This window comes from Narcine bancroftii, chromosome 11, assembly GCF_036971445.1.
Source record: "Narcine bancroftii isolate sNarBan1 chromosome 11, sNarBan1.hap1, whole genome shotgun sequence".
Lineage (NCBI taxonomy): Eukaryota > Metazoa > Chordata > Chondrichthyes > Torpediniformes > Narcinidae > Narcine > Narcine bancroftii.
Window position 1 is genome coordinate 71,015,215 of NC_091479.1, and position 13,493 is coordinate 71,028,707.

At 44.5% G+C, this 13,493-nt stretch overlaps 1 protein-coding gene across 1 annotated transcript in view; it reads left to right on the plus strand.

Annotated features, from left to right (window-relative positions):
* The window catches only part of LOC138745224 (metabotropic glutamate receptor 8), a 326,930-nt gene that overhangs the window by 205,448 nt on the left and 107,989 nt on the right, over window positions 1–13,493 (plus strand). The window contains exon 5 of the mRNA XM_069902285.1: window positions 1,073–1,210. Coding sequence (XP_069758386.1) covers window positions 1,073–1,210 — 138 coding nt within the window. The remainder of the gene's footprint in view (window positions 1–1,072; window positions 1,211–13,493) is intronic.

The window sequence follows — 13,493 nt, forward strand, 5'->3', positions numbered from 1 at the left end:
TAAAAAATATTGAAAAGAAGATTCTCACCCCAGATTCAACCCCCTGATTGAAATTCATTGACTTGTGATGGTGCTCGGGGAAAGTGCCAAACTCAGTAGTGTATCTTCAGAGAAAAACGTCAGCATTGGGGGAAATTGGCTACGGAATACATGAATTTATCTGCTATGCTGGCTCTCAAAGCCACAGGGGTGGTACGTTCTGCTGTTCTATTCTACTTGGCTACAATGCTTGCTGTTGAAATTTTAGGTTTTCAAGTTTGTGGACCCAAAATGGAAAATGATAATGCAGACCATACCCTCATTTTATTTCATAACATGATGAGTTTCTGATAGTTTCCTAAGTTCAGTGTAGTTCTGCCCTGTGGTGCTGCAGGTAGAGCCATTAACTCTCCGCTCCAATGACCCAAATTTACTTCAGCCTTGAGTACATTCTGTTTAAAGTTGCAAGTTCTTCTCACAATAATGTTTGGCCCTTCCCCTCACAGCCAGGTGCTTTGGTTGTTTCCCACTTCCCAAATACTTACTGGTGGATGCACAGAGATGTTTCCAGTGGTGGGAGTTTCTGTTCTAGGATCCAAGGGCATACCCTCAGAATAAAATGATGTACCTTAAAAACCGAGATGAGGAGAAATGATATGCCAGAGGGTAGTGAATCTGAGGAATTTGTTGCCACAGATGGTTGTGAATGCTAAATCATTGGGTATATTTAAAGCAGAGATTGATGGGATCTTCAGTAGTAAGAGTGTCAGAGGTTATGGGGAGAAGGCAAGAGGAAAAATAAACCAGCCATGATTTGAATGGCATAGCAAACTCGATGGGTCAAATAGCCTAATTATGCTTCTATATCTAATGGTTGGTAGGCGAACTGGCTGTTGTAAATTGTGATTATTGTAAGTGGGTGATGAAAGCCTTGAAGAGTTGATAGATGTGTGAGAAAATAGGTTGCAGAAATAGGTGAATGAATGGGATGGATGGGATTATTCTGAGAGCTGGTTTTGACCCAGGGCCAAATGGCCTCCTCCGACATCATCTGGAAATAATGCTGACCTTTCTTTCTCTCCTGCAACCCTAGGCTTTGATAGATACTTCCGAAGTCGTACGTTGGAGAACAACAGGAGAAATGTCTGGTTTGCTGAGTTCTGGGAGGAAAACTTTAATTGTAAATTAAGTTGGCATGGGAAAAGAAACAGCAAGGTCAAGAAATGCACAGGTAATTAAATGTATTTTACTTTAATAAAATAATTTCATTGATTTAGACCAGATGTTAGGGCAGTGTCTGTGATATTGATGAGTAGCTTCACAGTTTCAGAGCTGGCATGATTGCTGTCCATTGCTTGCCTGAAGTGACTCCACATTACCTTCCAGAGGGTGAATGGTCTTTCAAGAAGTTAGGTATTGAACCTGTCATTGTTGATGAACTCATATCTCTCCCAGAACTACTGATATTATTAGCCCAGCTAATCCCACCATTCTTGACTGAGGATGCATGGTAGTTTGCATTGATGGTGCCCTTGAAATACTGGGGAAGCCTTTGAACCTTTTGTCATGGTATGTGTGTGAGACAACTGTTTCCTGACATTTGGCACAGCAAAGATCAGATAGCATTGTATTATAGTGGCAGGATAGAGTGGAACTCTGCTAATGTTGGTCAATGCACTGCATAATGATGTTGTGTTGCAGAGGAGTTGAATATTGAGGAACCAGGACATAATCAGACCATGGACTATCCCCTAAGAAGTGATGTTCAGGGGCAACAAATATCACCCTCCTTGTATCAGATCAATTTTATTCCCCTCCATTTTGCAAGAGCTTTTGGTGCCAGAATCAGTCAAATGCTATCTTGTTGCCAAGACCAGTTTCCATTCCATTACTGTTGATTTTCAGCTCTTGTGCTGGGGTAACAGACTCTGGATGTTTCAAGCAGAACCAAAGCATGTGTCAGGAGGAGTCCAGTGGGCTGACTTTCATTATGTTCCTCAGGCAGGTCTGGGGCAAGACTGTTCATCTACATCCACATTCCTTGCTCTTTTACCTCAAACGTGATCATTTTATCAAATGCACCACATTCTTACGATATCTGCCCAATTGGAATATTTCCTAAATTGAACAGCTGCCAAATCATTGCGGTTAACTGAAACAGCAGAACAGGACCCGCTGGATACTGGAATGTTCATTTATACTATTGATGCTGACCCTGCTTTTTGTATCAATTGCAGAGAGAGCTCGTGCAACATTCTGTCATCTAGGATTCATAAGAGATGGGATTCATATGGTGCAGTTTTGGTCACCTAACAACATGAAAGATATTAATAAGAATGAAAGAGTTCAGAGAAGATTTACTAGGATGTTGCCGGCACTTCAGGAACGAGTTACAGGGAAAAGGTTAAACTGTTTAGGACTTTATTCCCTGGAGCGTAGATGAATGAGGGGAGATTTGATGGAGGTATACAATATTATGAGGGGTATAGAATCAGAATTTATTGTCATGAACAAGTCACGAAATTCGTTGCTTTGCGCAGCATCTTAGTGCAAACATTTATATAAACCACCTTATTACAAAAAATTATTGCACTTAGAGTAAGGCAGTGTCTTTGATTATTCAAGAATCTCATGGCAGTGGGGAAGAAGCTGTCCTTGTGCTGCTGAGTTCTCGTCTTTAGGCTCCTATACCTTTTCCTGATGGTAGCAGAGTGAAGATGGCATGGCTTGTGTGGTGGGGGGGTGCTTTTTTAAGACACCACCTCATGTAGATGTCCTTGATGGAAAGAAGTGCCTGTGAGGTCGCAGGCCGAGTTAACAAGCCTTTGGGGATTTTTTCTTGTCCTGAGAGTTGGTGCCTACATACCAGACAGTGATGCAATCAGCCAGAATGCTCTCCATGGTACACCTGTGGAAGTTTTTGTGAGTCTTTGGTAACATACCGAATCTCCTGAAGTATAGCCGCTGGCGAATCTTCTTCATGTTTGCATCAACAAGGAGGGCCCAGTGCAGATCGGAGATGTTGACACCCAAGAATTTGAAGTTCTTGACCCCTCCCACTACTGATCCCTGGATCGTGTTCCCCTGACTTACTCCTGAATAAATCCCACTAAGGTTAGGTGAGATACAAACCAGAGAACATGGAATAAGAGTGAAAGCAGAAAATTTTAGGGGGAACCTCTTCACGCAGAGTGTGGAACGAGCTGTCAGATGAAGTGGTGAATGCCGGCAGAATTTTAACATTTAAGAAAAATTGGATAGGTACATGGATGAAATAGGGCTATGGACTGGGTTCAGATACTGAATCCTGGCATGTGATGAGGCTTGAGAGACTGAAGGCTATAGTGTGCTAACGATGAGAGATTGAGATTGACAGTGCGTTGGGAATTGAGAGACTAAGTGTCAGTCATATACTCAGGTACTGAGGCCAGCATTGTAGAGGTTTAAAGGTGACAATGTTGGGACTTCTGGAGATCAGATTGCCACACTGTTGGAGATAGAGGATCAGAGATTAACCATGTGCTGGTTACCTTGGGACTTTGGTCAAGTCTAGAGGGGATCATGGGAATGATACCCACTGTTAGTATTCAGACTGACAATGTATTGGAGATTGGAGTGGTAAAGGATAAGAGTGTTCAAGGATCCATGGACTCTGACTTTGTGTTGAGCTTTAGATATAGATGCCAACCATGTGGAGCATTTGAAAGAATGAAGTTCAAAGGATTGTTCTGGGCATTAAATCAGTGAGGTGAGCATCGAAGAATAGGCCTACAATATCTTGGTGTCCGTAATACTTCAGGCCAAAGTTATGTTGAGGAATGAGGGACTTAGGTGATGAAAATGGATGAAGGCCACAATGGTTCAAGTCTGATAAGGCACCTGAGATCAGTGATGTCAGTCTTGGGATTTGCTACATCTTGGACAGTGGTGATATTCACTAAGTTAATACTTTAGTGGCCACCTTGGTGGTTCCTACATCAACATCTTTCACAGTAACTGCCTTCATCACACCCATAGCCATACTCTGTCTCCGAAAGCGTCCAAGAGGTGGATATTCAGAAAAGCTCTCCATGCACATGGCTTATTTGGAACCAGGGGAATAGTGCATTGGCCCTTGAGTAAATTGTGTAGATGGTGTTCTAGAGGGACTGAGACGGACAGCATTGATAATTAAGGGTCTCTGCCTGACAACGTGCTGGGTGTGCGGGGTCCGGACATCATGGTGTATGGCATGCAGGCCCGTCGGTGCATAGGGTCTGGGTCCGAAGGTGCCCCCCCCACACCCCCAGTGCCAGATGCCAAAAATGAACCCAGATTACTGCAGCATTGAGACAGCAGGTGTCCAGAACCTGACATAATAGTCTGAGACTCAACCAGTGCATTGCCAAGGCTTAGTGTCACCCTGCACTGCTGTATCTGAAAGCTTTAATGATTCCACATCTTTAGCAGTCTTCTTACCCTGTCCTATTTCTGATTACCCTAGGGTTCTTCTGCATTCACTTTTAAATCATACCACTGGAGCTGGTTAAATGGGAGAACCAAGCCATCGGCCTAATGCCTCTGAATTACAGTACAGACTGGTAGATGATAACAGTAGAATTTAATGATGTTGCCCATCCAAAAATCCCAATAGAATACTCATCCATTTTGTTATCCAGCACAGATCAGATACTATTTATAGTAATGTAATAAACAGATATGTAATACTGTATGACACAAAATTGCTTTTAGTCTGCCATAAAGCAGACAAAGATTTGCCATTAGCATTGCCTGGCGCCCCTTACAGTCACGGAAGGAGAAGCAAAGGAGAGTCCCTTTAGAGTTACTGAGAGTCCATGGATTTGCTTCCAACACTCCCGCAGCCTCTGTAGCCACACAAGACTCCAGTGTAGTTCAGATGATCAGCAGCCCAAGCCAAGCACCAAACATCTGACACGATGAAGATGCTTTCAGCGCCCAAGCCCCTCTCTTGCTCTCAGCACCCTCTTGAATCCCGGTGCTGATGCTTGGTCTCATGAGCCAGTGTTCAGCAGTCTGTACCTGGTGTGAGTCCTCTGACCTCAAGTTGCCAGCATCCCGCAACTACATGGGATCCTCACTCTGTTCACCAATACCAGTGTGTGTCCTTCAGCCGCAGAGTCCCTTGGTGGTTCATCACCACGGTCACCATCCTCAGGATCATCTCTTCTGCTTATCCTTTCAACGGGGAGTGTTTTACTGGTGCCCTCCACCAGTCTGCTGTTCCCCCAGAGTCTGCAACCCCTCATGGTTTCTGCCAAACACAGGCACCACCATCTTGGGCCCAGTCCCTGCGGTCACAGGTTTTTAAATAAAACACTGTTGGCTCATTTAACAGGCTGATTAAAGCCTGCACAGAGCCATCAGCAGTAGGACTGTGCGGCAGGACCTTGCAGGGGAACGTTGTGTCTCTGCTCCCTGCTCACCCCGGGTCCGCACCAGTGGCAGCCCTTGCAGCAGCTTCAGCAATGACGCCATTTCACAATCCATGTGCCCTTGTCGGGTGCCTAACTGCAGATCTAGTCAGGCCCAATGTTAGGAGTAAAACAAGGAAGTCTGCAGACACCGCGATTGAAGTAAAAAGAAAAAGACAATGCTGGAGACACTCAACAGATCAAACAATGACGTTTATCTTTTCTTTGGCTTGGCTTCGCGGACGAAGATTTATGGAGGGGGTAAATGTCCACGTCAGCTGCAGGCTCGTTTGTGGCTGACAAGTCCGATGCGGGACAGGCAGACACGGTTGCAGCGGTTGCAGGGGAAAATTGGTGGGTTGGGGTTGGGTGTTGGGTTTTTCCTCCTTTGCCTTTTGTCAGTGAGGTGGGCTCTGCGGTCTTCTTCAAAGGAGGTTGCTGCCCGCCAAACTGTGAGGCGCCAAGATGCACGGTTTGAGGCGATATCAGCCCACTGGCGGTGGTCAATGTGGCAGGCACCAAGAGATTTCTTTAGGCAGTCCTTGTACCTTTTCTTTGGTGCACCTCTGTCACGGTGGCCAGTGGAGAGCTCGCCATATAACACGATCTTGGGAAGGCGATGGTCCTCCATTCTGGAGACGTGACCCATCCAGCGCAGCTGGATCTTCAGCAGCGTGGACTCGATGCTGTCGACCTCTGCCATCTCGAGTACTTCAACGTTAGGGGTGTAAGCGCTCCAATGGATGTTGAGGATGGAGCGGAGACAACGCTGGTGGAAGCGTTCTAGGAGCCGTAGGTGGTGCCGGTAGATGACCCATGATTCGGAGCCGAACAGGAGTGTGGGTATGACAACGGCTCTGTATACGCTTATCTTTGTGAGGTTTTTCAGTTGGTTGTTTTTCCAGACTCTTTTGTGTAGTCTTCCAAAGGTGCTATTTGCCTTGGCGAGTCTGTTGTCTATCTCATTGTCGATCCTTGCATCTGATGAAATGGTGCAGCCGAGATAGGTAAACTGGTTGACCGTTTTGAGTTTTGTGTGCCCGATGGAGATGTGGGGGGGCTGGTAGTCATGGTGGGGAGCTGGCTGATGGAGGACCTCAGTTTTCTTCAGGCTGACTTCCAGGCCAAACATTTTGGCAGTTTCCGCAAAGCAGGACGTCAAGCGCTGAAGAGCTGGCTCTGAATGGGCAACTAAAGCGGCATCGTCTGCAAAGAGTAGTTCACGGACAAGTTTCTCTTGTGTCTTGGTGTGAGCTTGCAGGCGCCTCAGATTGAAGAGACTGCCATCCGTGCGGTACCGGATGTAAACAGCGTCTTCATTGTTGGGGTCTTTCATGGCTTGGTTCAGCATCATGCTGAAGAAGATTGAAAAGAGGGTTGGTGCGAGAACACAGCCTTGCTTCACGCCATTGTTAATGGAGAAGGGTTCAGAGAGCTCATTGCTGTATCTGACCCGACCTTGTTGGTTTTCGTGCAGTTGGATAATCATGTTGAGGAACTTTGGGGGACATCCGATGCGTTCTAGTATTTGCCAAAGCCCTTTCCTGCTCACGGTGTCGAAGGCTTTGGTGAGGTCAACAAAGGTGATGTAGAGTCCTTTGTTTTGTTCTCTGCACTTTTCTTGGAGCTGTCTGAGGGCAAAGACCATGTCAGTAGTTCCTCTGTTTGTGTGAAAGCCGCACTGTGACTCTGTGATTCTGACGTTTATACAGCAAATATAAAGATACATGACCATTGTTTAGGGCTTGAGTTCTTCATCAAGTACACTGTTTGACCTGCTGAGTTTCTCCAGAATTGTAGTTTTACTTGGCACAATGTTGTGTAACCCGTGAAGCTGGAGAGGGGAGTCATGCTGAAGGAAATCCTTGTATTCACTCTCCCTTTCCCTCCCAATGTTTGAACTGAGTTTTAATTAATATTTTAAGTGAGTGAGCTTCCTGGTTCAGGTCTTCCTCAGCCACTTAAAGAAGACTTCACTAAAACTGACAGGGAAGCAGAAATCTATTTTAGCATGCCTCCATCCCTTTTCTACCAAAATTATGAAACCTCATACTAACAGTGAGAAATGCTGCCACCAACCATCTCCAACACCCCCCTCAAACATGATCCGAAAAGTAACATCTAAGAAAGTGTCCTTTCCACTTGTTTTCCAATCCTGCATTCACTTGTGGTTAAAAAGATTGCTAACTATAATTCCGTTGGATGAACCTCAGTTACAGAAGAGGGTCCAATTCAATCTTTTTTGCCCTTTCTCATCATCTGTTGCTCCTTTTAATGCATAGACTAAAAATTGGGCAAATGTGCTATCGATTCTTCTGTGCTTTCCCTTACCACTTTGACAAGTTTTAATATACAGATACCAAGAATAATTAGCATTCATTAGTTGTTCAAGACTGCGAAGCAAAGGAAATCAGAGGATGCTGAAAACTATTAAACTAAGATTGAAATGACAGGTCGCCATGAGTTGGAAGAGTCATGATGATTATTCAAGCCATGGTGTAGGGTTTTCAGAATGCATTTTAAGATTAGTAAAATAGATATTACCAATGCAGGATTTGCTTCCTTGTATCTGATTCCAAACTTGAAACAATTGGAAAGGCATATTATCAGTCATACACTTGTCATATCGGATACCTTCCCATCAGAAGAGCTGCCTCTGTTCAGTAAATCGTCCCCTTGTTATTGTATCCATCTGTTCACTGATTGATTCTAGAAGCTTTGCTATTGATGAATCAATCTTTATCCTTCCCATTCTACATGTTGATAAGGATGAAGGAGAACTCAATTTGAAGTTGACCCTTCTCTATTTACTATTTAATTAGAAATAGAATAGCAATCTTACTTCCTGATCTCCCCCACAATAAAGTGAAACAGCCTCTATGAGGCACAAGGTTGCATGTCCTGAATGAGTTACAAGTACACAATCCTTTATCCAGACATCTAAAATTGGGAAAGCTCCAAAAACTGGCATTTTTTTCCTGGTGCTGGTACAGTGGATGGAGAGAGAGAGACAGGCAGCAGCATGACTAGGTTGGGCGGGGTCGGAGAGACGGCAGTACAACTTGGGTGGGCGAGGGGGGAGAGACGGCAGCGCGACTCGGGCGGGCGAGAGGGAGAGACAGCAGCGTGACTCGGGCGGGCAAGGGGGAAGAGAGATGGCAGCGCAACTTGGGCGGGCGGGGTGGGAGTGAGACGGCAGTGCGACTTGGGTGGGCGGGGGTAGACAGATGGCAATGCGATTCATGTGGGTGGGGAGAGAGACGCCAGCATAACTGGAAGGAAGTGGATACGGCAGCACAATTCTGGTGGGCTTAAATCTGGGACAACTGGCTTTTGTTCTGAGATCTGGAAAGATCTGAAATTCAGAATACACTGTCCCGCTAAGGCACACATGTCAAACTCAGATTTGCTTCCCAAATTTGGCCCGTGATATAATTATATTTGGCCCGCAAGATCATTTCAAATATGTATTAGAGCTGGCCTGCTGGCCGCCGCGCCAGTATAGCGCATGCACAGCTAATACTACAAATCCCAGAATGCTTTGCAAATGCGTTGGCGCCGGCCCGTCAGCCCGCTAATCACCCCCACCTCCTCTCTTTCCTTTCATTAGCATCTGTGACCTGTCGCCCAACTCACATGTAATAAACCCCTTACGGAAAATGGCCAAACGAAAGACAGAAAACAGGACCTTTCAAGACAGGTGGGAGGCAAACTCTGACCCCAGAGTTTGATGAACTTGCATCTAAGAAGAGATTCCAAGTATCTGCTTTAGACCCGGGTGCATCAGAGTAAATCACAGTGTAGCAAGCTAAGCCTGGATTAATATTTTCTTTGGTTAACTTTGGACTGTTCATCGTTGAAAGATTGGATTTTCATTGAAGCAAGTTGTTATTTTTTTGACTTGTTGGCTCGTGGAAAAAAATACATTTAAAAGGAGCTTAAAGGCTATAGAGAAATATTATTTATTGAATATTTTATTTCTCATTTGTTAATGCTTCTTCTGGAAAGAGTTTAACCAAAACTATTATTAAACATTTATTTTAATAAGAAAAAGTTTAACATTACACATGTTGAAAGAAGAGAAAACATGCAGATGTTGTTGAAAATTTTCAATAAATATTTTGTTTGGCCCATGACTTAGACCAAGTTTTTAATTTTGGCCCTCTGTGAATTTGAGTTTGACACCCCTGCCCTAAGGGATTGTGTACCTGTAATATTATATACAGCATGGTAACAGGCCCTTTCGTCCCATGAGCTCCTGTGGTCCAATTACATCCAATTGGTCGACAATCCCAGTATGCTTTGAATGGTGGAAGGAAAGAGGAGCCCCCCTGCCCCCTGGGGAAAACCTACAGAGACACGGGGAGAATGTGCAAACTCCTTATATACATATACACTATATATATATATATATATATGTGTGTGTGTATATATATATATATATATATATATATATGTATATCCTTATATACCTGGGTTTCAAACCCAGGTCCCAATCGCTGGCTCTGTAACACTGTAACACTGTAACTGCCATCACTAATTTGTCCGCCTAAGTTCTGAAATTATATTTTTTTAAAATTAACCAAGCTTCAGATTACTGTGACCTAGTTTCACTAGGTAAAAGTTTTGTATTCTTCAATCATGTCAATTTAAAATTGTGTTGCTCCCAGCTTTGGAGTGACAATATAGAGAAGTGGTGGGAGTGTGGAATGAGCTGCCAGCTGAAGTGGTGAATGCAGGCTCAATTTTAACATTTAAGAAAAATTTGGACAGGTAATAAATCACAAGTTTCTGTGGACACCATGGATGAAGTAAAAACAAAAAAATGCTGGAGAAGTTCAGCAGGTCAAACAGTGTTCTTTACATAGCAAAGGCAAAGATATGTAACCAACGTTTCAGGCTTGAGCCCTTCATCAAAGTATGAGAAAATTCCGGCAAGCATCCAGTGAAAAGGGTAGGAGTGGGGGGGCAGAAGATGATAGATAGAGAAAGGATGGAGGGGATAGCAGCCTTTGGGGGGTGGGGGTGGTAGGACTGTGTGAGTGAAAGAACTGGAAAGACAAGAAAGGGGGAGGGGGAATAAAAGGCGAGCAGGTTTAGTGGAAGGCAGTAAAGTCTATGTTCATGCCATGTGACTGGAGGGTGCACAGCCAGAAAATAAGGTGTTGTTCCTCCAATCTGCGGGTGGTCAGGGTACGACGTTTCATAAGGCCATGGACAGACATGTGTGTGTGGGAGTGTGACCCAGTATTGAAATGGTTGTCCACTGGGAGGTCGCTCTGGTTGTGAACAGAGTGGAGTTGCTGAGTGAAGTGATCTCCCAGTTTGTGACTGGTCTCTCTGATGTAGAAAAGGGCACAAAGGGAGCACCGGATGCAGTAGATAAGTCCTCTGGATGTACGTGAAGTGTTGCTTCACATGAAAGGCCTGTTTGGGGCCCCGGACCATGGTGAGGGAGGAGGTGTGGTGCAAGTTTTGCACCTGTTGCAGGCCCAGGGGAAGGTGCCAAGGGGTACGATGGGTGGGGAGGGATGAGTGCACGAGGGAATTGTGGAGGAAGCGGCCCCTGCAGAAGGACACGAGAGGAGGATGTGGTGGGATCCTGTGGTAAGTGCTTGAAATTCTGGCGGATGATGTGTTGGATGCGGATGCTGGTGGGGTGGTAGGTGAGGATGAGGGGTATTCTATGTTTGTTGCATCTGGGGGCAGAGGGGTGTCACATTTGTGGCCCGAAATGTGAAATTGATAACACCATCAACACATGATTTATCTGTTGAACATCAGCGTGTCTTTATTTCTCTGCTTCCATTATTCCACCATTTTGCGCCCGCATACAACACTCGCGTGCCCTCTCACTTCCGGTCAGGTTAATACCTCAACCTCTATCTGCATACATCTCATGCATATTCATTATCATGACATCCCTCCTTTCACCAGAAATAAACTTTATATCTTTATGTGTCTTAACCTTTCAATCTAAGTGTATATCTTGTATGAATATCACCCAACATAATACATTGCTGTGTTTCTTTCTGTTTAAATGCAAACACTTTAACACTATCAATAGCATTTTTCTGCCTTCAAACCAACAAAAGCAACATCAAATTCCCTCTTCACAAAATGTAACGTAACCATGTTATAACCAAATGAAATATAATGACTCAACATTTCTTCTGTAGTTATACTAATACAATGGTCACCTCATATGCAAAATGTACACGTTTAAAATTATACATTTTTTTTTCATTTAATACCAAATAGTCGACCAAAACAAAAATGCAATTCTTACAGCACTCATACATGTACTTTATGATGTATTTATCAAAATCACTGTCCAAATGTTCCCCTTATCATTCCTCTTCCTGCATCAAAATACTTCTGATTGTTGGTTACTGCTACTGATGGTCCAAAGTCAAACCACATCAAGTATAAAATAAATGTTGGGCGCACAGTTTTCTTTTTCTAATAACGCTAAACACAACAAAACAGCGATGATCCAGGTAATCATAGCACAAATTCGCAAAGGTCTTTCTCGGAGTTCGCGATGGTTTCCTTCCTGACATCCACATATACGCATTCACTGCGTTTTTCACAAGGGCAGCGTTCGGCGTACACCCTTTTCATTATTTCTTTTTTTTTTCACAATCATCACACATTTCCACTTTTCCTTGGCGTGGATCATTACTGCGCTTCCACTGAATCAATGCACTTTTTTTCTTCATTGAAACTCATTCCAACTATCACAAACTTTCACTTTCATTCAATGCAATGCTAATGTCGCGACTTGGTTGCTCACCCTCAGCACCGGAAACATTGCTTGCTACGGCCTCTGGTGTTTCTGGTACTCTGGCTACTTCATCAGGATAACTGGTAACTACCTCTGGAACGTCGTCTGGTCCCTCAGGTTGAGCAACTCGTACTGGATTTCCAACCACTTCACTCGGTGCTGTTCTGGATTGGTAGTTTTTGACACCAGACACGTTTCTTTTGTAGAGGACTCCAGCTGGAGACCTGACTGTCACCATACTGCCACTTCTGGATACAACAGTGTAAGGTTGATGGTAATAAGGTGTGTCTAGTTTACCACCACTCTCTTGCCTCACAAGAACATTATCTCCGGGTATGATGTCTGAGTACCTGGCCACACGTCTCGAGTCTGCATCCAGCTTTGCTGCCCCCTTCTTTTCAGCATCGTGGTCCCTCATCTCCTGGTCGTCCCTGATTTCCTTCAGTTCGGGCATTTTTGTGTGGATTTTCCTCTCGAAGAGTACTTCTGCTGGACTTTTTCCTGTGGTTGCATGAGGGATTTCCCGATAGACAGCTACATAGGATAGCAATGCTTCTCTCCAGTTCTGTCCTTCTGCATGAGCGATCCGTAGTCATTTTTCGATGGAATGATTTTGTCTCTCTACTTCTCCATTGGCTTGCAGCCATTTAGGAGTTACTTTGTGATGGTGGATGCCTGTGGTCCTCAAATATTCAGCAAATGTCTCTGAGATGAACTGTGGACCATTGTCAGAGTATAGCGTAACAGGCAATCCATGTCTTGCAAAGATCTCTGCCAATGCTTGTATCGTTTTTTCAGTGGTCGTTGACCTCATCACAGAGTACTCATAGTATCTGCTTTAGTAGTCCACCACTACCATGACTGACTCACCAGTTGGTAAAGGTCTCTACATTGATCCACGGTCCTATCGGGAGTTGCGTGCTCCGGATCGCCTCTGGGGGATTACTCCTACTTGTGAGTTGACACCCATGGCAGGTTTTGACAAATTTCTCCACGTCTTTATCACAACCTCGCCACCATACTTTACTCCTGAGGTTTTGCTTGGTACCAACAATACCTAGGTGTCCTTCATGAGCTAATGATACGATCTTCGGTCTCAACCTCTGTGGTATCACCAATCTACAACCCCTCAACACACACTGCCCGATGCATCAAAGTTCATCTCTAATGGGAACATATGCCTTGTGAGTGCACTTGTCCCATTGTCCACTTTGGATACATTCTCTAACTTCCATGAGTTCTGGGTCATGTTCGGACTCTCTCTCTCGACTTCCCTCATTGTCACAGCTCCCGGT